The sequence below is a fragment of the Macrosteles quadrilineatus genome, unplaced genomic scaffold, assembly GCF_028750875.1.
Source record: "Macrosteles quadrilineatus isolate MER2022 unplaced genomic scaffold, UCM_ALF_1.0 Scaffold_3__2_contigs__length_128488019, whole genome shotgun sequence".
Classification (NCBI taxonomy): Eukaryota; Metazoa; Arthropoda; class Insecta; order Hemiptera; family Cicadellidae; genus Macrosteles; species Macrosteles quadrilineatus.
In genome coordinates this window covers 112,778,431-112,803,398 of record NW_026542596.1, presented here as the reverse complement: position 1 = coordinate 112,803,398, position 24,968 = coordinate 112,778,431, and the positions used below count along the sequence as shown (strand labels likewise).

Genomic DNA, 24,968 nt, shown 5'->3' with positions numbered 1-24,968 from the left:
TTTCATAAAGGTGATTTTTCATCATCCACAGAAAAGGCTAATTTTTATTTTCAGGTAGGTGTTATCTTCCTAACATTATAATGCAATTTTGTATGTAGAGCTTTTTCGTCTCATAACTATATGTAGTAATTCAACTTTTACAGACACAACGAGCATGAGGCGTCTGCCCAGCTTCACAAGGCGTTGGTGCAGGTTGACCTACTGCAGGGCGAGCTACAGAAGATGATCACAGCGGCCCAGTCAGTGGAGAAGGAGAGTGGGCGACGAGACGATCCTGGTACAGCAGTGTCTCTGAAGGCTATGGAGTTCATAGACGCTATCAAGGCTAAGAAACAAAAACCACAATTGGTAAGTAGCGCTGAAAGTAACAAAGTTGAGGATAATGATTCACATAGTTATATTTAGACACCAAGCTTGGTCGCTAGTAACAAAATTTGGTTTCAAGTAATTGGTAACACGCCTTAAAACCAAATAATAAGAACAATCCAATTCCCAATGTGTGTCTAATAGTAATTTGAATATATGGATACTGTATAGCGTTGTCCTGTAATCCAGCTACTAGGAGGTCACAAATTGTGGATATTTATAGGCATGCACTATGGACGCGATACTCTCTGGTGTGGATTAACGTCCGCACGAGTGAGTACTACGACTATCCGCAGTACTATCCTGATAATTAGACCAATTCGTATATACCAAGGCAAAAATGTGGTTCGGATTCCACTATAAACTGTAGGTCCCTTAGTTGCCATTAGCTGTATGGGCTATTAATTAACAGCTGTATCTAAGGAATATGTCGGCCTTAGTTACTAACAAGACTACAAGATCGCGCCACTCATCCTACACTCATCTCCATTCATACTTGGCTTAAAATAAATACTTTGTATGGTCGCCATTTCATCGAAAAGTATTAAAAGTATTAAAGTATTAAGTAAAGGACGTTGAAAAGGTTATTTTTATTGTAAGAAAATAACAGTATCTGACCATGAATTATTTCTTGCGAAAAAAAAAAAAAATTATGCAAATAAACAACTTTCTGACATCTACCAATTAAATTAAAATTCTCTAAATAAAATGAAAACTCTCCTTGAAAGTGATACTGATTAACAAAAAATTTCCACAACCATGCTGGTTGTTCATAAAATAACTATAAATTCAGGAGGTTTTTGTCTCTTTTTTTAAAGAAACAGTTTTGTAAAATTTGTAAGACGTAGCAGTCTGTATTTTAACTAGCTATTTATTTGGATCATCTGACAGGGATGGCTGGAATCTAGGGAATCTGAATACTTTTAGCTATCGATTTCTGGTTGTGGTTCATAGACAAATAATTGGAGGAATCGAGAATCAAAATTTGGCATTGACCCATCGCCATGTAATAACAACTATGGTATACTTCAGAGTGAAATAAGGCCTGTTTGGCAGCAACTTAACTTACTAATCCGATGCAGTTTCCCTATAACGACCCATTAGTGTTATTTATTTTAAATTTCATTTTCAGAAACCAGAGAAGGAAGGCTCGGATTCTAAACTCAAAGAAGAGGTGGAAAGATTGAATGCAAAACTAAAAGAAACCAAAGACATTATGGCTGAAGAGAAAGAGCTGTATGAGAGTGACAAAGATAGCTGGCTGAACGTCAGGAAAGGTTTACAAGATGAAGTCAACTCTCTGACTGACAAGGTTGCGTCACTCTCAGCCCAAGTCAAGGAATACTCTACAAGCTGGCAAGCACTCCAGGACGGCCCTGATGCTATAAAAACCTCTTTGGCAAACGCCACTATCAGGTAGTGGTATTGGTTCTACAATATCTTAATTATTTTGTGCTATTTATTAGTATTCATGCCTTGACCTTTTTAAATCACTACTTAACTTGTTCACTCACAGATAAATTTATCCTACCTTAAATCTTTATCTTATTCCGTATAAAACAGTTGTACTTCAACGTTGCTTCTCTTTAGATCACCGCAAATATTAGTGTAGAAAAAAAAGAGCTGTTGATTTTAAACACTTTTTAAAAACAAACTTATCCTTTTCTCCTACAGGTTAGGTGATCTCTCATCCGAAAATGAAAAACTTAAAAGGAAGAGCTCGGTATTACAAGAGTTACAGACACAAATGAAAAATGAAAAAGATTGTCTGCAGGAAGAACTGGTCTTGCTCAAGAATTCCTCAAAGCATAGTATTGAAGAACTAAAGAGAGAAAGGGTAAATACACAATTGGTTGGAGTCAATTGTTCAACAGTATTAAACTTGCTCTGGCAAATTTCATTTGAAAGGAAGAAGTAGAGTAAACAATTGTGAGCGAAAGTGGAAGATGCTTGTGCTAGGCGTCAATAGTGGTTTTCAAACTACTATACTGTTCTTGCTTCCCCTTAAACGATAGTTAACAGTGACGTTTTTACTTTTTACATCAATTTTGTAAATGAAAATTATCACTTACGCAAACAAAAAAGAAAAACTTGCCATATTACAAAAACAAAAGTAAAGGACAACGAGTATCCAGGAGGCTTACTATGTTTTTATTTTATTATGTTTATGTTAATGTTATTATTTTAGGGAGTGTTCTAAAAGCATCAAAATGTAACTTTTTTGTTGATTTTTAGTACTGTGAAACAACCAAATTTATTTTTTGCAAATAACTATTTTTTAAGTATTTTCAGTTCACAAAAATAAAAAAAATAAAAAAAAATTCAAAAACTGAAAATGATCAAAGTCATAAAAGATGTATAGCCATTAGCCAGTCATCTTAATTTATTTTATAATATAAAATATTAAAATATACATTTTCAAGAAAATTTTAATCCTTTCAGTGCTTTTTGGTGTGTTTTTTATTCATTTACAATTTTACCTTTTTAACTTTTTTAGGATAAACTGGATGCAGAGTTGAAAGTTCTACAGAGTTCTCATTCACTCTGTTACCCTTTCGCTGAACTGGAGGAAGCCAAGAAACAAATAAATGAGCTGACAGTTAAATACAGAGATCTCATCACTAGCAAAACCTCACTGGTATGTGTAAATGTTGTATCATTAATTAAATATCCGCTTTTCATTCTTGATTAATTCATTTGTTATTTTGTTTTCTCATTTGCTACGGGGTTGGTGAGAAAAACACTGTAATAAAGTGCAACTGAATTCACAATTCTAGCAATCACAAACGCATATTATGGCTTTTTTTGGACCTACACAATTATTATGGTAGTATAAAGTTAAAAGAAACGATTCTTTAGTCGTCTTTTTAGTTGTGTGCCTACAACCTAGGAGTAAAATTTGGAACTACGCTTGGGCGTTGGGTTCACCAGTTTTGTTAGTCTGTTAGAGAGTTAGGTTTCATCAATGGTCAAGCGACCTCGCTGTATAAAAGACAGAACTGTAAATCCCAGCCTGGTCAGGTTTCAAGTGCAATTCTTGCGGAGTTGGCCTGTCAATGCAGATTTTGGTAAGAGAGGCTCTCATAAAATAATTGGCTCAAAGGGTTAATGAAATTGAAGTCTCCTCAACATAACTGATACACAATTTGATTTTTTAGGTTATGACTTCCACAATGTAGATTACTGTTGTCATTTCAAGTGCAAGTATGAATCAAAGACTAAAACCTGTAGACACTTCTATTGTTGAATTTAAAGTTGTATGTTTTCCAGGATGATGCAAACAACAAATTGATCAATCTGTTGAAGGCACAAGTTGAACTGCTACAGCAAGATGGAGAGCAAAAGGATAAGGTAAAGCTGTTTTTATTAGTTGGTCAGATATTGCTGCTCCCATTGTATTGTATTGTTGAGGGGTGGACTCAGGATCCCAGCACATCAACCAAAAGTTACTGTGCCTGCCCGACTTGCCTTTAGCTAGGCAAGTCGTTTCCTGTGTCTTTGACAAGGTCTGGAATCTCTGCCTAATGTTAGCGTCTGGTTCATCACCTGGCTTCTTTTGACCAAACAGGACCGTTCTCCTAGCACCAAGTTTGTAGCAATCCAGAATGATTTACTTTGCAGTCGTATTGGACTGGTTGCAAAATAAATAAAATAAATAAATAAATAAGGTATTCTTGAGCGAATTTCAGTAACAAAACTGTTTTACAAATTTAATCGAGTCTGGACCTAAACTAAACCAAAATTCTTAACACTACGAAACAATCCGGACGGACATTGTATTTGACATCCTACGGTGACTTGTGATATGATCATATTTTTAAAGGATGTATACAAACCTTAGGGAGCAATTCTGTAGCCTGTGAAGTATTGTGATCTGTTCCTGTGTTAAACTGTATCCAAAAAAAGGTGGGCAGTAGTTTAAGGTAGGGAAAATAAGGAATTAGGCCAACCTCAACTTGATTTATTCTGGGAGCAATGTTCTAAACCTATTAAGCACTTTTAATTTTCCAACTACACGTTTGCTTATTCAATTCAATTCAATATTTCTTTATTCATTAAAGCACAAAGAACATGAATAGTGTCATTCTCTTACATGTTTTTTACATTACAATGTTCTTACATTCTATAAATACAAAGTTCTTAAAACTAACACAAGTTTATACAAATTCAAAATTAACACTCCTAAAATTCTACAGTTTATCAAGGGAATACAATACCTTGTTGATGAGAAATTTTTTAAGACCCCTCTTAAATCCCACCATGCTTTTTGCCGATTTAATTTTGTTTGTATTTAATTTTAATTATTTATTTATTTCGTTTAATATTGTAGTTTCGTCTCAGTAGATTACGCTCTTAGTCTGAAATGGAACTACACAAATTCCAAATACAATATTGTATCAAATATGTTACCAGCTAACAACTATACAGTGCAACCTTTTATGTCTTTCCCTAGAGGTTCTAAAAGTTCTTCCAAACTTCAAATGGTAATTGTTTGTTTGTTGCAGATTCCTGAAAAAGAATTCAAATTGATAAAGCAAAATGATGGTAAACAAGAAAACAAAAGCCATGCTGAGAAAATGTACAGTCTTGTTAAAGGTAAGGAGTGTATCACATAAACCGATGTTGTCTTTTAAAACTTTAAACTTTTGTTAAAACATTTTACTATTAGTGTTTAGAACCTTAACATTTTAAGAAGAAAAAGTTGACATAAGATAATAACTATGATAATCTTAAGTTATAATTCTCAGTTGTCAACCTTCATCTGTGTATTGAGCTCTTGACAATATGTTTGATTATTTACCAAAGATAAACAAAATATGAATCTAAACCTGTATAAATATACTTATATTCATAAGATATGTTTTCCAAACACAAAACTCTTCAAATGATGAACCAAAAATAAGTCATAATGTCAAATAGGACGGATTAATATGATGGTTTTACCATTCAGATCAGCTGAAGGAGTCTGAAGAACACTGTAAAGAGTTGGAGGGTCAGTTGGCTGGACTGGTGCAGCAAAACTTGGCTCTACAGCTGGTAGAGGCAGAGTTGAGAGATCAGCTGGTCAACAGTGTGCCACACAGCAGACTTGTAGAGCTGAGAGAACAGCTGACTCAGTCAGAAAAACTGGTGGTAAGGGTAGAGTATTAAGTAGTTTAAATGTAAACATTCTTGCCACCAATACTGATATACAGTATGATACAGTACACATTATATACAGTATGATAGATAACGTACATTTGTTCGTCTTCAGTCTTGTATGTAGTATTCTGAGGATTGCTAATTTTCGATCGTATGAGTATAAGACCCATTGTCAAACCCGTCATCAAATTGACAGTCTACAAACTCTGACTGACTTCATCATCAGTGAACACGCACATAACGTTAATATAAAAAAAAAAAAATATTTTAGTAGTTAGGTTGGGTACACTTAAATTGAAACAAACCGACACAGGCTGCACGGCAAACCTCACACAACTAGTGTTGGTGGAAATTCGCCTATAATTTCTGTTTTCCTGGTGTACTGGTCAGCTGGACACTCGAATCGGTTGGTATTTCAGAACACATGCCTTTGTGACAGAAATCAATCGTGGTGACTTCTCTTTTTCCTCATTGCTAAGCAAGACTGATTACAGTACATGTTCTCGCTATAAAAAACTATGGGTGGTGTCTTTAATTAGGTAGGTAACTTTTTATTTCTATTTATAGTTGGAGTTAAAGGCAGAACAAAGCAAACTAGAAGAGAGAGTTTCATCAGCTGAAGACAAGGCTAAAGCTTTAGAAGAGCTGAGACATTGTCACGATTACCAACACGACTCATTGCAAAGACAAGTTCTTGAGCTGACGGCTTCTAGTGAAGACAAAGCTACTATTGGTATGTTGACCATACACTCCTTTTTAACTCAAACTTAAATTTATTGGGATGAAAGTAACCACCATTAGTATGTGAGTGAGCAAATCAATTGGCATAATTCAATAGAGCATTTAACCGATTCAGTTTGGTTCTTTTCCATTGTCATTGCTCACAAGTCACTGAGCCATTTGGATTACTAGTTAAACCTTCTTATCTGGAAAAAATATTGGTTTTAAAGTGAATGCTTAGTCAAATTTGTGTGGTATTCTCAGAAAAAATGATTATTTACGTAGGTTTACCAGGTTCTTAAAGATTGTAATTTGTATATAAATAGCATAGTGTAAAAGTGATGTTAAAACAAACGCTGTTCTTGAGGATGCCACACTTATGGCAAAATTTTCATCGGGCTTAAGAATCTACAATATTCAAGAACCTGGCAATCATAAGGTAAACTAACATGCTTAATCAAACTTTTTGGGTATGTAGTATTTATTGATGAAACAGCTTTGGTGTAGCTAAAAATATTTGTAGTTTTTAAGTTGTCCATTTTTGATGATAAAGAATTTAGGTTCTCTAAAAGATTATTGAGGTCATTTTCCATTGATTTGTCAAACGGAAGTTGATGATTCATAATCCTCCTGAATTTGGACCCTGTCTTTAAGTAGGGTATGTAAATTCCTAAAAAAAATGTATTGTAAAAAAATAAAAACCTACATGTGAAATTGTATAAAATGTTAATCAACTTGGTCTCTAGGTCGCTTAACAAGAGAATTACTGAGAGCACAGGAAAGTGAACTGGCTGCCTCAAAGCAAATTGTGGAAATGAAAACCAGCTTAGAAAAACTACAGAACATGTGCTCGGAACAAGAACGCAACATGAAAAATATCTGCAACCAGCATCTTAGAGAAAAAACCGAAATGCAATCAAAATACAGGTGTGTAAACTGTTACCTTGAACTGTACATAGGCTATGTACCTTTTATTGTCCACCACTATCTTTATGAATAGTTTCTGAGGTTATCTTATGTTATAATTGTGACAGTTTTAGATTACATGCGTCTTAACATAACTGAATTTAGTCTCCAAACGTGGCATTGGTATAAATTAGTGATTTCTTCCATTATTTTGTTGCCTTATGTCAACTTTTGTTTTTGACAACGCCAAAACTGAAAGGTCAACTTATTGTAATACTCTGTTCACAAAATTTTGGCGGTTTGAAAGGAAGCTCTCACACTACTTTTTTGCTTAATGCATGTTGAAGCTGATTGACGTTTTGGCAAACATCAGCTGTTGAGCAATTGTTTAAAAGGTAGGATCAAGTGGAGATGATAGATTTCTTCCCTTATAACAGCCTAAATTTTTTGAACGGAGTATAACAGGTAGTTGTTCTTAGGGTGGCTTTGGTGAACAGTTGGGATATTCGGCCAAAATAAGTACCTACCAAAACTGGTTTAAAAACCGACTTCTGTGTAGTACAATTCTTATTTGTGCTGCAACTAGTTTTGACTTGTCAAATAATCTTCTTCAAACATTGAATCACTTCATCAAAAGGTTTTTTATCCATAACAGTACATTTGCATGTAAACAGACACACAGGAACATGAAAAATTCCGTTAGTAACAACGGAATCGAGAAATGATGTAAAACGAGCTTGAGACTGAAAAAATTGTTATGTACATAAACGCTGGCATATTCATCCTTCACCTATATTCAGTTAGACGCAGCATCGTGTCCTTGTCTCTAATGATACTGTTGTTAGGTGGCTGGCCAGGACTGTGAGTGACCTACACCAGCGCTATTTAGGACATCTGTCACTACTGTCAACGGAGAGTATGCAGAGTATGTTGGCACAAGCTAGGTATGAGAAGACCAATGCGCTGGCTGCGGCTACAGCTGTCATGAGTGCTGACAAGGTGGTAGAGATGGTGAACAACCAGTATAACGAAGCTGACGGAGTCACTGCCTCTAAACTGCAGGTCATTGTAGTTTAAAAGCTTGCAGAACGCCCTAGATGTGTTTACTTTCAACTTAAACATTTTCAGAAAGTTTTTAATTTTTGAAATTAGAATTCGATTTGATAAAAATATCATTATTTGGTATAGATGGAGAGTAATTTGAAAAGTTGCTAAGAATGTAACCTAATAAGTAATTATTTACTCTTTATTGAGAATCAAGGCTCGATTTAAGGTAAATGTACTGGATAATACTGTTAGCTTAAATTTAGACACCTGAAATAACAAAGACAAAAAAATTAACCTGCTGTATTTTTGTCTTAGTGGGAGTAATTGTAGTAGTAGGTTAGTAAATTCTCTACTAGTCAATATCTCCCATGCATATTACCTATGAATGAATGAAATAATATTTTATTTCCCATTAATTTTATACATATAAGTACATTGTATTTTTTTCTTTACTTAAATATAATACTGCAAACATTACTAACTAGATAACAAAACAAAAATTATATACTGTAGAAATAAAGTGAACAAAAGTGTAAAAAAAATACCTTCTATAACAAAGGAAAAAGTCTACATAGGCCTGTGCGTAGACTCGAGTTGCGAAAAGGTTAATTTAAATGTGAGGTAAAAAATGTATAGGAAAATAAAAAATAGTTTGTATAATTTAAAATTATTTATATTTGTCTTGCTTAAAACTGAATTTTTAGTGTTCTGGAATTAAATTGACGATAAAAAAAACTCTTTGTGCAAACTGAGGTAATTTATCAAAATCTGGTGATTGATCAAAACCTAACATGCATTTTTGAAAGCTCATAAATAAAATACAATTGTAGGAACTGAAACTCAAAGTCCAAGTTCAGTCTCTGGAATCTCAGCTTGCACAAACCGAGGGACAACTTCATAGGATTGAAAAGTTGAGTGCTGTCCTTCAGGAGGAATTGGTGTACCAGGAAAACTGTTGGGAGAACAAACAGGTCATTTGGGAACAGAAATTGGTAAGTTATTAAATATGTCAAAAGGTATAAACTAGCATAATCTGCATACATTTTCCCTACAATATAATTTTCCAGGATATAAAGATCAAGTGTTTTACAGTCTATATTTTTAATGTGGCTTTGAGATTTATCAGTCTGTTGAAGCATTCCCTGTATAACTCATTGTCTGAATTCAAGGATTTAAGCCCCACTGTAACATGATTGATCTGAAATGTGTTTATTTTATTCTTGAAGCAGATAATGCAAAAACCAAATTAAAACCCTTTAAAAAACTCTTTCAGCAAATGTGTGCATTGGTAATTTTACTGTAAGCCTAAATCTATTTACAAAATCGTTGACTTTATGTGTATTCAAATTCTAGCTGGAAAATCTCTCTGTGACATCTCCTACAGAGGAGAAAACCAAAAGTGCTGAGTCTTCAGATGACGTTGTGGTTGGGAACATAACAGCTGATGTTACTGAGGTTTCAACTGGTCACCCTGAGGTGGGAGAAGTTGTGAAAGAAGCTGCTGGGAAACAAGAAAAAGAAACCGTGCCTTCACCAAAGGTTGCTGCCTTTCCTGAACCAAAATTGGCCTCGGAGTGTGAGAGCATCAGGATTCTGAACAACCAATTGAATCAGGTCTGTTTCACAGTATTATTTCCAGCAGTGGTTTCCAAAATAAAAAAAAATCCTTACTTTTAATAGTATTCATAAAATTTATAGAAATTTACTAATGCAAAAGAATTATTTTTAGCTGATTTCAATTTCCCGATCATTCAGTTGTAAAAAAGGTGCAGTAAAATAAATATAAATACACGTATAAATTTAGTTGTAATATTGAGGTTCAACATGACTAGTTTAGTTATTCTATCTCATTTTACATCTCAAAATTTCGATAATTCAGTTTTTTGTAACTCAACCTTTTTCAACTTGGTGTAATTTGATAGGAAATTTTAAATTTGTAATACAAGTGGTCTTGAATTTTTTTTCATAAAATCAGCCATTTTTTATTAACTTAAATTAAAAATAAAATGACAATTTTAAAATTTTGAATTGGACTAAAATAATTTTTATTACATGATTTTCTTAAGACTTAACATAAATACCAAGATCGGTTTGAAATGTTTATGTAAAAAATACAAAATGGCGGAAATCTTGTTAACAAAGCGATTATGGAATACATTTCTTTATTTTTTTTCTCTCTATGTTGACTCGTAGAACTTTTTCCCGGAGTTTGGCCGTTTACACCCTGTATATTATTAGTCAGATTTAAACATTTACTGAATGATTAATCAAACAGGTTACAACGCTGATGAATGAACAAGCAAAAAAACTAAACCAGTGTGAAACAGAGATATCAGAATTGAAAAGCAAAATGGAGTCTTTGAAAAGACAGTTGGATGATAAAGAAAGTAAGTTGAAAAATAAAGAAAAAGAACTTCTAGATTTGCAGACTTCTTTGACTGATAAAGAGAAGGAGAAGATAGAGGAGGAGTCCACTGAGATTCTTGCTCTGAAGGTATTTATTAAGTTGAAACTGTAACTATTTACTATTGTATCCATTGTTTCTTGTCTATACTGGTCTGAATTTGGTCTTTTTTAACAATGCATAGTTCATCATTGGGCGGTGACAATCAAAATCAGCAAAGATAATATGATGCAAAGATACAATTTTCTTAAAAGAAATAATCCATTAGAGGCTTGTATATTTGCATTTTTAATGTAGTGTAAGGCTTTTTCTTTACTTTACTTTACTTTTCAATGAAATGGCGATCATACAAAATAGGTATTTTAAGCCAACTATGAATGGAGATGAGTGTAGAATGAGTCAGCCGTTAAAACAACTTTTGACTTTTACCGCTGCGGATTGTTTCACTGTTTTTGTTGTACTATACACTACATTATCTTTGCTGGATCTTGTAGTCTTGTTAGTGACTAAGGCCGACATATTCCTTAGACATAGCTGTTAATTAATAGCCCATACAACTAATGGCAACTAAGGGACCTACAGTTTATAGTGGAATCCGAACCACATTTTTTCCCTGGTATATACGAATTGGACTAATTTTCAGGATGGTACTGCAGATATTCGTAGTACTCACTCTTGCAGACGTTAATCCACACCAGGGAGTATCGCATCTACAGTACATGCCTATAAATATCCACAATTCGTAACCTCCTAGTGTTGATAGAAGCTCACTAATCTGGTCTTCGGGGGTGCCGGATAATTTAAAATGCTGCATTACTGAACGTCTTCTAAAAACAGCTGTTATTGCGAGACAAGTGAAAAGACCACTAAACTAAGCTTTTGCAAATCGCTCCCCATGTCTGCCAATCGCTCCTTGCCTCTGTCTGTTGCACTCTGCTCTGCCAATCGCTACAGACTCTTTCTTGTCCTGACATCTGCTGATCTATACTAACATCCGCCGTTAAAACAACTTTTGACTTTTACCGCTTCGGATTGTTTCACTGTTTTTGTTGTACTATACATACACTACATTATCTTTGATGAAAGGAATTAGAGGAAATGTGAAGGATGGGGAGAATTTGTCATACCTCCAAGTATGTTTCAGTTTAAGAGCCTGAAATTAGATAGAAAATTACGAGTAGAAGAAGGGGGCGGGGGGGTTTATTGCACTAGCCAAGGGCTGAGTTGTTTTATAAGTTATTTATCTGTCTGTTTGTTAGTATTGTCTTTAATTTTTCTACTCTTTTCTTGCCCCCTGCTATGTTTTTTCTAATTTATTTTTAAACACACTGCATGTATTGTATACACAGTGCACCTGTTTTCAGTCTTTGCTTACCTATGTTTTTTATAAACTTTAGTATTTTATTTTTAAGATGACTGTGATACTTTTTGCATGTACTCTGCACTTGTTTATATTTTATTGTCTATATTTATTTAGCCTTATTGCCTGTAAACTTTAGGCTACTATTATGACGTTCATCCATTGCATGTGTTGTACATAGCGTTAACGATGAATAAAAATTCTTGATTCTTGATTCTTGATTGACTGTTGTGATAACTTTTTTACTGACCAAGATTTAGTCAGGATCATTTATCAAAAGCCCAATGATCAAGGAGAATTGAGTTTAGTCATAAACAATCAAACAACTTCAGACTTTTCTCTTATTGAATTGGCGATTTTATGCTTAATAGGAGAGCGTTGGAGCGGCGTTCCCACTCAGCCTTTTTCAAAGCATCTATATATTAATAAGCAACCCGTATTTTCCGCGAGAATGGTGAGCGTTTCTGGAAAATTTACGACTACCCTATGATAATTTACAATTATTTTCAATGGTAGAGTATAATGTGGAACATTTCCAGGCCACAGTTGCTAGTCTTCAGAATATCGTGAACCAGAAGGAGGAGACGATCGGACGTTACCAGACGCTGCTTCAGGAGAGTAGAGATGAACACAGCATCACAGTAGCAAACCTTCAGCAAGAACTGACAAGTCTTCAACAGACATTGGACAAGAAGGACAAACCTGCTGACAAGTGAGTGTTTGTGTTTTGGATGATTCCATTTCATCAATCGATCAATCATTTACTGTTAGATTTTCAATATCCCAGATTAGCTAGGGATAAAGGGGTGACAGTGACGATAAAGTAAAACCATTGAGTTTTTATTACCAGAGTGGCCAGCTGTGGCCAATTTTTCATTTAAAAAGATCACAGTTGAATGAACCAATCAGAGGACGCAACAATAGGGCTAGTCTCAACTTATATCTTCTCCATAAGATTTGTTACTAAGGTGGTTGATGTGACAACTAAGTTGCAGTAGTTTACAGTGATCTGTTCAGTTTGGCTTGGTTGGAAAGTTGGCACACTTGACTTGACAGTAACCATTTATTTATGTATTTAAGTAACTCAATTGAACTATATTCATTATCATTATAAACTGACTAAAACTTAAACATGGGAGTAGAGGGAGACCATGTCATACACACTCTATATGAACGAATCAGAAAAAAATATAAAAAAAAACAAGTATTTAATTACATGCAGTGCAATATTGTGAGCACACGGAGTGTTGTACAGGTCAAGCATTGGTGCAGGAAAATATATTGATCAGCCTGTATGCACACAATGCCTGCTACCTTCTTTCCTCTGCCTCGCCATAATACTGTATTCCCTACTACGCAGATTTGTTTAATGCTGCCGAACCCATCTATTGTGGGATTCCCTGTATTTAGTCATCATTATTACTTCAACTGACTGTAAGGGCCATGCATAATATTAATAATCCAAATTTAATAATGTACAGATGCTCATGAGGTGGAAAAAAATCAATGGTTTGTACTTGGAAGCATAGTTGGAACTTTTCGAAATAACATAATCAACATTCACATTTGACTGAAAGAATCTAGTAAAAAATTTAAACCTAAATTTTCTCTACTTCAAATTACTATGAATGTCTAGGGAGGGCAAAACCAAAGGCGAGAGTATGGCAATGAAGGTTATCTTGGAGCGATACCTAGCAAAAGTGCGAAGTCTGGAGGACGACTTGTCACAGACCAGAGACCAGGCTGCTCGGCTGGTGGCTGATCTGGCCGGCGCTCAGCAACAGACAGACAGATGGACTCACACTGCTGAGGAGAGACTCAAGACTATACAGGAGATGAAACAAAGGTTAACTTACTTATAAGTGACGTTTTACTAATTTGATCTGATTCTTTGTCTACATGAGTCTTTTTCACTAGCTAAGCTAGTCTAGTGGGGTTAGAGTGAGCCTCCTGTCTTGGAGTCCTGAGTTCAAAGTCATTTTTTTTAGGCAAGGAGAACATTGTTGGGTTAAAGTTCCAAGTCCTAAGTCCTTCAGAGCAGCATTAAGTAATTGCAAGCAAAGCATGATTTTATTTGTTGTTGTTATTGTATTAGTTTTGTATACGTGTAAATATACAGTTCTATGCCAGTTTGGATATTAGTTTAGTTTTTTTCATTTTATTTTTGGTCAGTAACCTCCAAAATACAGTACGCAGATAGATTTTTATTTATGGCAAACATCTAATTTAATAATTTCTTTCTAGGCTTGATAGTGCAAGAAGCAAAGAAGATCTAACTGATACCAATTCTGAACTAATGGAAAAATCTGCTGAAATAGACAGTTTGAACAGAATCATCAGCAATCTTAAGGTAATTCCATAAGTTGAACATCTGTTCAATTCCAATATTATTTCTATAAGATTAACATATATTATTATAGAAACATCTCTGATTTGTGTAATTGGTTTATTTAGGCCAAACTCGAGTCCAGAGAAACAGTTTCAGCTTCTAGAGACAGACTGAGAGGAGAACTAGATCGAGCTAATAAACGAATTGATGTTATACAAAACCAGAATACCGAACTGAAATCTGAAGTTCAGAGATTGCGCAAACAGCTGACATTGAGGTAACAAATAACAATAACTTGTTTGTTTAAGAATATCCTTTGGTGGAAAAGGGCTGTTATAGCAAAACCTCTCTACCTTGTGACTTGACGGGCAACAGCTGACAAAGCGCACGTCTCTTTGGATTTGTCTTACTATTATCTTCATCAACTTTTCAAGTTTTAATAGTTAGATATTTGTCATTTCTTTGAAGATTGTATTATAAAAATTTGTCTTCTCAATATGTAAAAAAATACTCATGTAAGTAAAAAAAAAAAAAAAAACACAAATGTAACAGTTTACAAATAATCAATCTTGTGATTTTATACAACCTTTTCATTAAGTGGGTTTAAAAACTAATTTTTTCCCAGAAAATATCTCATCAAAACCTTTAATTGAAATTAGTTAAATAGGTGTGATGTTTACGGTTTTCTGAAAAGTTTTTTGTTCGTTATTAACTAGACATTTTTAAATGTAGAATAAGGAGGATAGCTCACCATGAAGAAGTGCATGTAGGCCATAGGACATACAGAATTGAAAGTGAACACATTAAATTTGGTAACTCTTTCTCTACACTTGACAAAGTCCCCCAGAGGATGAAATTCCGTTCAGTTTTCTCTTCTGTATTCCTTACGTACCTGCACTTCTTCAAGGTAAGCTAGGTGCTATCCTCCTTATTCTATTCAAAATCCTGGCCTTGAACCTTTCAGTGAACAAAACTTTACATATATAGATAGTTAGTATAAGAGGAGTGTAGGATTTATCTGATACTTTTAACAGTACAGCTGACCAAGATTTGCTCATTATTTAATTTGTTTCATTAATTTGTGTGTTTGTCATACTTGTACTTAGGTTTCAAGCAAATGGTCTCTTCTTATAATCTATTGCTTTATTAACATTTTTTGGACTTCTAGACAAAGCAGCACTCCAAAGTCAGAGGTTGTGAGCACTGCTCGCGAGGAGGTTTTACAAAAGAAAATAAAACAGCTGGAAGAGCAACTCGCTGACTACCAAGTGATTGTGCAGAAAGGGAAAGAGATTCATAAGTCTAAGGTCAAAACAACATTCACAATTAAAATAATATTGAATGAATGAATGAATGAATTCCTTAGATAGTGTTCTTTAACACATTCGCTGTAGCCCGTCAATGTTGAACCAACCCGATTGCCGGGCGGTTGGCTTACAAATATTTAGGTCTGACGAATAGCGAATAACACGGGGTGATGTGCTGTATTACGACGAGAGTTGACGTAGTTTGCTAAAACACCCACAGATAGCAGCACTCCTTGGAACATAGCCGGTCCCATTGGGATTGTATTGCAAGAGAAAGACGGGACAACAAGTTGATTTTTAAGCTTGCCAGATGGGGATTTTACGGGGAAATTTACTACCAACCTAGACCACAATTATAGACTGGTATTAGAGACACAATACTAACGTATACCAACCGTCCTCGGCTAGATCCTGAGTTATTCTAACTGGGCAAACAATGCATTACACACTGTGCCCCCTGGTGTCGCAGCCGCCTCGCACCACGGCACACCATGCAGCGAGTGTGTTAACTTCTTTAGTTTAGTAGTGAGGTGGTAGCCCTACATACTTCGCTTTGTGGGTTTGCTTTCTGCTTGCCTCTAATTTGTTTCAGTACGGTCCACTCAAAAAGTTAGAAAACATAGGCCACATTATATTTCTTTAAATTTATACACTTAATAAACATTATACTAACATTTGATTTGACTTTCCTTTGGAAGTTGATGCTTGTAAAATTGACGGTGTCCTTGTGATAATTATTAATGTTTTTCTTTGTTTTGTAAAGACGTATACTTAATTATGATGTTACAGTATTATTCAGTGGTCAAATAAATCCTCAGCAAGAACATCTGTTTTTTTTTTTTATGAGTTCTTTATTAACAAAGTAATCTGTTCAATTCCCTTAAATTTTCTATTGAAGTGAGATCTGCATGTGTCAAACATTAATGAGGAGTGTAAACAATTTATTTTAATAATTTTGAAATCTTCTTAGCTAAAACAACCATTTACTTAGCAATTCTTAGCTATATTTGAAGCAGTTTGTTACTTACTTCTGTTTGTTTATATTATTTATCTTACTCACCGAGTGAAGTATATTATCATATGAACAAACACTAATCCTATCTTACTTAAATGGCAACTCAACCTAAGAAGGTTTTTTGTCCTAACTGTTTACCGCCATTTGTCTTGATCTTGTATCACTCCCAGATCGTCATCCCAAACCTCCATGTCGTACACTTTATTTAAAACCAACAGAGTTTTTAACAACAACCTCCCTACAAATTTCAGTGCGACCAAGAGTTTGTAAAATGGGAAGAAAAGAAGAAGTGGCAGACGAGCAACGACAAACTCAAAGCTCAGTTAAAGGAAAAATCTTGCCAAGTTGAGGCTCTAAGAGCCAACATTGACAGGCTGAAGGACACCATCATTCGCTTGGAGAAAGAAAAAGTTATCTTGGAAGGAAAACTGAAAAATACCAAAGGTGGGGGCTAGTTGATTTTTAAATTTGTAGCAAAAGTAACAAATTAATTTTTTGACCGAGTTGATTGTGCTTTCCATGTCTATTTTAAGAATATAAGTTTTTCAATCACTTTTTTTCTTTGATAGCCGAGAGGGTGCACCTATTCCTTATTTCCTATCCTTCAGCTTTACGTTAAGAAAAGATGAGGAAAAATAACAAGTGAGTCTATCTTAGATACAACCATAGAAAAAAAAGAATTAAATATAGACTGTTAGCCATGCTGCGGTAACCAGCTACGTAACTACACGGCGCTCCCAGTGCTGTGTGTCAGAACTTACGGTAACCGCAGCACGGCTGACGGTCTATATTTAATTCTTTTTGTCTATGACACAACTGAACAAATCTTATAGGTTTGACATTAAAAATTCTAAACTGAACCCTACAACTACAAGCAATAGTTTGTTCAGGTTTCAGTAGATTTACATTGGCCAGAAATAATTTATTAAATTGTTTAATTAATGTTAACTGATTTTGTAGTTCCCAACGTGTCCCGAGATCTGGTAGAAGAGCTAGAGAGAGACAGAGCCAAGTTGCTGGAAGAGCTGAAGGCTGTGAGGATGACCAATCAGATCAAGACTCAGAGTCCAACACTTAGTGATGTCATCGAAGCTCAGGAGAGGAAAATAGCCACTCTCAAAGTAGCTCAGAAGGTGGGTCAAAGTTTTAATATTATAAATTGCGTCATTGCATTTACAAGGTTCTCTTACTTTCAATCTAACCTAAGAGGTCTGACTCTTGATCAGAAACCTCAGTACCAGACTGTTGTTCGAACTGAACTATCAGAATTGTCAGAAGTTAGTATGAAACAGCATTATAAAGGAATACACCAATATCATTTACCTAATAGTGCAGGTAAACAGCTTGTAAATGGGTTGTTTATGTGGCTGTAAACAACATGTCACATTTGTATGAGTCTTACGTAGGTGGCTCTAAAGGGTTTGAACCAAGTGTTTTGGGTCGTTTCTCTCTAATATTTTTAGAATATCTAATTGCATGAAAACACATAATGTATCCATACAGTGTACTGTAATACCTTTATACTATTCATCTACATCATTACAGATGCCAAATAATATTAAAATATACTTACCTAGTGGTTAGTTAAATAGTTCCTCTTGATATTAATCTCAATGAAACATCCTGTATTTTTAGTATTGGAAAGATGAAAAATGAAAGTTCTGTAAATTGAATGTTTTTCTCTCAGGGTGAAGCAGTGTTAGCCGAAGAGATGGAACGTTTGATTGAGAGCAAGAGTCGTCTGCAACAGACAAACCTGAGACTGGAAGCTCAGAACTTGGAACTCAAGATGCAACTGGAGAAATCCCGCTTATCTGATCTGACTCCTCGAGAGTGAGTTCTTGCATTGAGATCTCTATACTGAAGTAGACTACTATGTATATGTACCAGCTGTTGCTAATTTTTTATTATAAAAGCCTATAATCCTGTAATCGAGCTACTAGGAGGTCACGGATTGTGGATATTTATAGGTATGCACTGTGGATGGTATACTCCCTGGTGTGGATTAACGTCCGCACTAGTGAGTATTACGACTATCCGCAGTACTATCCTGATAATTAGACCAATTCGTATATACCAAGGAAAAGATGTGGTTCGGATTCCACTATAAACTGTAGGTCCCTTAGTTGCCATTAGCTGTTTGGGCTATTAATTAACAGCTGTATCTAAGGAATGTCGGCCTTAGTCACTAACAAGACTACAAGATCGCGCCACTCATCCTACACTCATCTCCATTCATACTTGGCTTAAAATAACTGCATTGTATGGTCGCCATTTCATAAGAAAGTATTAAAAGTATTAAAATCATTAAAAGTATAGTTCAATGAATCAGTCCCAGAATGTGCTAGTGTCTTAAAAGTCTAGTTGTTATTTTGTTGACTCGCTATGGATTGTTTATGCAATTTAAATTTATTTTTAGGAACAGGTCAGTGGTTAAAAGTTATCCTGGTTAAGAAACTTTACCCTCCTACATTTTCAAATAATATTAATAAACTTAATACATTGGAGTCCTGATAATCCGAACTTCGGTACTGGAAAGTCTGCTTAATCCAAAACCGAAAATGATATTGTTTTGATTTTTTTTCGTCAGCTGTTGTTGTCAGTTTTTGTTGTGTGGCAACAGTTAGTTGCATCTCGTCAAAGTATTCTGTAGCGTCCGAGCGGCCTGACTAAATAGACTTGTTGTAGTAGGCTAACTTAAGTGTTGTCTATTTTATTATTACAGTAGAACCTCTTTAATCCGAACCCCCGTAATCCGACCGTCCACTAATCCGAACCCCTCATTGCTGTACTCTATACACAGTACTGCAGTTCTTTATTGTATACTGTATTTAATTTACTGTACTGTTTATTCACCATGTTTACTAATGTAGAATGTATTAAATAAACACTGTATTTTACTTTATAAAACATTTTTCCACTTTCCCCAAAATAATGTTGATCAATTTTAGGCATGTTTTAGCTATTGTTATGTAAAAACAACAATATGTTCTGTAATCCGAACTGTTCAATAGTCCGAACTACCCCTGGTCCCAATTAGTTCGGATTAAAGAGGTTCTACTGTATGTGTATTTTAGTAAACATTTCGCTTAATACTAAATAATCGGTAATCCAAAAGGGGTCCTGTCCCAACCATTTCTATCTATTGGGACTCTACTGAATTATTATGTCAAAATCTAAATAGATTGTAAAGTTAGCACACCTGGTTATTATGCAACTTTAATTTCAAATCACAGAAATATTTTTATGCTATTTTTTCTACAGGGACATGAATTCAGAAACTGAGAGCGTCAGGAGCTCGCCTAAGGTAAATATGATTACCTCCCCTCTATTTTTGTTTTCTTAAACTATAATTACATTTTACCATTGGCCTATCAGTCTGGGTGGTGATCTAAAGAAAATACTTTAAATTAACAATACAGTATAAGTCACACTCATGGCTAGGCAGTCTTGAACATTCATGTATGGCTTATCAGCTGTATATGCTATATTTGGTAAGTTTATGTTGTTATGTTGTGTATTTTTTTACTGTCAAACAATAACGAAGTAGCCTATTTTCATAAGAGAATTTTTGTATACAGTATTTTGGAAATTTACAATAGAAACTTAATTATTCTCGGTAATTCTCAACTCAAGTTTTCCCCTGTGTTGACTACATTAATCATCTCATCATGAATTAGGAGTAAATTATTACTGAAAAAAAAACTAGTTTATAATTTCTTCTAGGGCAAAGCAAAGGTTGGTAAGAACCGAGCAGATCTGGAGAGGACTGTCATAGTGTTGAAGAGAGTAGTTGAAAAGTTACAAGCAGAAAACAAGAAGCTTCACACAGCTCGACTTAGTGATGTTCATGACAAGGTTCGTGTATAACTTGACTTGGAAGTTTGAGAAATTGTAGAATTTTATGACACCAACCAAGGCTACACTAAAAAAACAGGCCGTAATGCTCGTCCAGCATGACGTCACGATAGAAGACGGCAATGACGTAATTTTGCCGTTTGTGATCAGCTGCTTGTTTTAATCTTTCATTGGAAAATAAATAAATAAGTACTTATACGTCATAGCCGTCTTCTATCGTGACGTCATGCTTGGCGAGCATTACGGCCTGTTTTTTTAGTGTGGCCTTGCACCAACTGTGTCCACAGATGAAACAGATGTAATTTACATAAAATGTTAAAGTTGAAATAAAAAGATTCTATGGATTCTGGCACTGGATGTATTCAGAAATTTTCTATGGATATCTGTACTGGGTTCTCATCCAGTGATGTAATTTTTAATTTGAATAAGAAGACATGGGATAACACATGGAAGACATGGGGCATGGGATGAAATGACCTGTCTAGCCATTGATTTATTTTTCTTTTCATTAATTAGGATATTTTTCCCCAGCTTAAATTGTCTTCCCTGTCCGATATAAATTTAATATTTTTTTTAGGGGTACGTGGAAAAACTTCAGATTGAACTACAAAGATGTCAGGAGAACTATCTGGATGCTATTGACAAATGTTCTGCCTTGGAGGAGGAACTGAAACAAGCCAAAGAGAAACTGAAACTTTTTGACTGCAATGATTTAGGTATTTAAATTTGCTTGATTTTCTTTACATTTGGCTCAATAAGATAATATTACTGCTATCCATAGGATTTTAAATTTAAAACAGCACATTTATTAAAGTGAACTAGTTGTTGCTCTAGTGGTAAGTGTCTTAAGACTTTCGAGACGGAATAGGAGGTTTGATCCTTGCTATTTCCACAAATAGATGAATCATTTAGACCTCTTTCACTTGAAAGTTAAAAGCCTTAGAATTTTGTTCCCTACTATTACAATAAATTGTTGCATTCATGAAATTTTCTATGGCTTATTTAAAATTTCTATAAACTACAACAAAAATTGCCAAGCACATTTGCCCTCTAACTACACTTACACTGGTGGTAAAATTTCAAAATAATCAGGAATCTTAGGATCAAATAATATCAATATACATAATTTAAACAATAATTTTACGCTGTCATGGTGAAATAGCAGAACCGAGAACAAAGTTGTTATGGTGTGACAAATTTTTGGTGCAAAAACGTGTCAAATACTTACAGGCAAAGATGATGACAATAAAAAAAATAGTTGTACGGTAACAGTTCTGTACAACGTAATTTAAATTTCAGCCGAGGAGCTTGCAGCCACTAAAGCACAGTTGGCACAGAAATGTCAACTATTGAGCAAAGTCAAGGTGCTTCTAGAGAATGCTGTCATTAGAGAGAAAGCATTGAAAGAACAGGTATGAAATATGAATGCTTTAATTCACATTTGCTGCCTGGAAATGCTTGTATTAACGGTTTAAAAAAGATCTGAGTGTCAGGAAATTGGTCAAAAGTATCAATTACCTGTGGAATTAATTATTGTATCATTAATTTGTAATTGGCTACCAATACTTTTGGCTGCTGCAGTATCCAAAAGTAAATGCCAATATCTCATGATAATATACTCAAAAAGTTGAAGATTACCTTTGTACTTAAATTGAGTTTCTGTTAGTGTGTACTTGTGACAGATTCTAAAAATGTAGACTATCTAGTGGCACATTAATAATTTTATTTTACATTTTCGGTATAAACAACAGGAGACCATTAAAAGAACTTGACATGGTGTAATTAATCGTGTCATTTTCGTGCAGCCCAGACTTCTGAAATATTTAAACTAAACTGATTAAACTATTGATTGTCTTTATTATAACGCATTTTTACACCACAGACATACGCATACTGGAAGAAATATGGAATATATAATTTTTTACTGTGTGCTGCACTTAAGGCCATCGCTGAAAACAGACTGAGATAAACTGTGATAAGGCAGTTTTCTGATGACCAAAAAATGATTTACCATCTCTATTTACCAACTTTGTCTTTTAGGTGTACGACTTAGAAAAGTTGGTTCCCCCTGAACGTCTCAGGGGCACTTACCATGAGAAAAAGTCATAACAGGGGGTTCTTTCAAGAGAATTGATCTGTCTCATGGTAAGTAATAGTAAATAAAACCAATCTTAAAATTTGGTTAAGAGCAAAGAAAATTTAATGAAATCATTACATTAAAAAAAGTATTGTGACTCTTGATCTTCCATGTTATGTTAAACTCATCTGCAATCCAGACTAAGGGGAAAAATATTTGGAGACACAGAGTATTGATGAACTACTGTATATGATGAAACGCCATAATATAAGCAGCGTCTGCCACCACCTTGACAAGGTCGTAGAGCCGCCAATGTGTCTAACTACCCTCATTTAGCTTTCTGATACTTAACTGGTGAAGCCAGAAGTCATTGGTATTTTCCCCCAAAATACAAATACAAATTGGAGATCCCAAAGAGTTATGATACCTTGTTTTGTATTTTTTGTGATGGGAAGGTTAATTTATTTATTTTTCTCAAACAGTTTTAAAAGAATTGTTCTGTATTCACTTATTAAAGGTTGGCCAGCTGATGTGAGGGTTAATTGCTCAAACCATATGGATAACAAAAGGCAACAATACAACAAATAATATGTAAACATTACCTCATAAAAGATAGTGTTTTTTTTAGTGTTGTGTCGTTAAACACTATTGTGCTACAAAAATTGTAAAAAATAAAAATACAATTGACATTTTTTAACAACAACATTTTTTACTGCAGAACAATAATTTGACTATCCTTATAATATGTACTATGATATTAATACTTGCTTGGCTATCACTTTTTTTACCAATTCTTTACTTGGTAAGACTTTTACTTTTTTGCCAAAATATACAATGTTTAACACTAATTAGTAATTAAGGTACAAATTTAATAAGAAGTTATAACTTTTCCAGGAGGAATCTCATGGAATTGGCCTCAAATACTTCCCAAGATAAGAAATCTTACTTATATTCCGTCCTTTGTTGTTGTGTTTCTAGTCTTTTCTAGTTAGATCTTTTATACTTCCTAGTTCCTAGTTATATAATTTTTAATTCCACTATCTTTTTGTACAATTTTATTTACTTATTAAATGTATTTTAAATAACCGATTTGATCAATTTTGCATTGCCTTCTGCAAAATTATTTTGAACCCTTCCTATGCTATGGACGATCCGAACTCAAAAGGACAATCAAGTCAAAAATGGCAGCCGTTCAAATATTACTTTAATCTGCCATTTTGAATCTTTGAACAGCTGCCATTTTTTACCCAGCTGATATTTTGAGCTTACATTTGCGGCATTGTATTCTACTAATAAAAACCTTTAATGTGATATGCATATCGACCTATGCTTACGTTTGTGATTTTCATCCGACTTCTAGCGTTCTCGTCACAGAATAAGCATTGCAAATTCAAGGAATATTTGAACAGCTGTCTTTTGTTACTCAATTGTCCATTTGAGTTCGGGTTTGTGGCATTTTATTTTAATAACAGAGAATTTTTTTTAATGTTACACCTAATTCGACCTATGCAGCTATTTAAAAATTTTGTCAGACTTCTTGTGGACCGTCCACCAGAGGGGTTATCCGGTCGGTAATTGAGCAGATGTGTGCGTTACTATCACCAGTAAGCACATGTACATTGGTATTCTTTTCTATTGTCGTTTAAAATTTGAAAAAGAGGTTCCAGACTTAATTTTTACCCTGTATGTAAACTCATAAAACTTTTCAAACCTATTTGTTTGGATAGAGAAACAAAAACAATTACATTCTATTCAATTTGTTAGAACACAAAAAAATCTAAAATCCTGATTGTGAACAGACAATATGACTTTAACACTACATTAGTTACATCATTGGTTATCTATACTCAGTCAATGACAGTCAAAGGCTATGGTCAACGTGCAGTTTAAAATTAATTTACTATATAAGTGGTTCTCTTAATACGAGTGTTACAGTATGACTGATAAAGAACCTGCCTCCCCTGAATTTTTAAAAGTTACCATTCAATTTGAAAGAATATCAGTTTGTAATAGATCAAGATTAAAACTGTATTTACGCTCATGTAATATAAGGAAAGATGAATAGATCATACCTTTCGAACCCATAATTTATAAAATATTAAATTTAAGAATTGATATTTTAAACTTTTCCAAAGAATAAAAACACAGAAGATAATTACGTTCAAAATAAAACTAAAGCAATATCTTGTTCACAAGACATTTTACTCCTTAGGAGTATTCTTAAACCCACGACTCGTAGATAATATGCTAGTTATTAGTATTTGACACAATTTAAATATATTTAGGTAAATTGTTTACAAAATAATAATATCAATATACAGACTGTCCCAAAAGTCCCGGACCGGTTTAATATTTTCTAAACGACAACAGATAAATCAATAAGATTTGATACATCAACACCACACCTAAAAATCTACTTTTTTTAAGGAAATATCAA

At 34.3% G+C, this 24,968-nt stretch overlaps 1 protein-coding gene across 1 annotated transcript; it reads left to right on the top strand.

Annotated features, from left to right (window-relative positions):
• Positions 1–204: 204 nt before the first annotated feature.
• On the top strand, positions 205–23,613 carry LOC128989788 (centrosomal protein of 290 kDa-like). Its single transcript, XM_054411835.1, has 27 exons — positions 205–348; positions 1,499–1,782; positions 2,041–2,203; positions 2,864–3,004; positions 3,637–3,717; positions 4,872–4,962; positions 5,318–5,499; positions 6,076–6,241; positions 6,975–7,155; positions 7,980–8,196; positions 9,012–9,173; positions 9,535–9,795; positions 10,457–10,675; positions 12,485–12,657; positions 13,582–13,791; positions 14,190–14,295; positions 14,400–14,551; positions 15,443–15,581; positions 16,848–17,040; positions 17,557–17,729; positions 18,284–18,429; positions 19,861–19,903; positions 20,323–20,454; positions 21,032–21,170; positions 21,754–21,866; positions 22,495–22,599; positions 23,426–23,613. Exons 1-26 carry the CDS (start codon positions 223–225, stop codon positions 22,561–22,563), a joined length of 4,062 nt encoding a protein of 1,353 aa, XP_054267810.1. The 5' UTR covers positions 205–222; the 3' UTR covers positions 22,564–22,599; positions 23,426–23,613.
• The last annotated feature ends 1,355 nt before the right edge of the window (positions 23,614–24,968 follow it).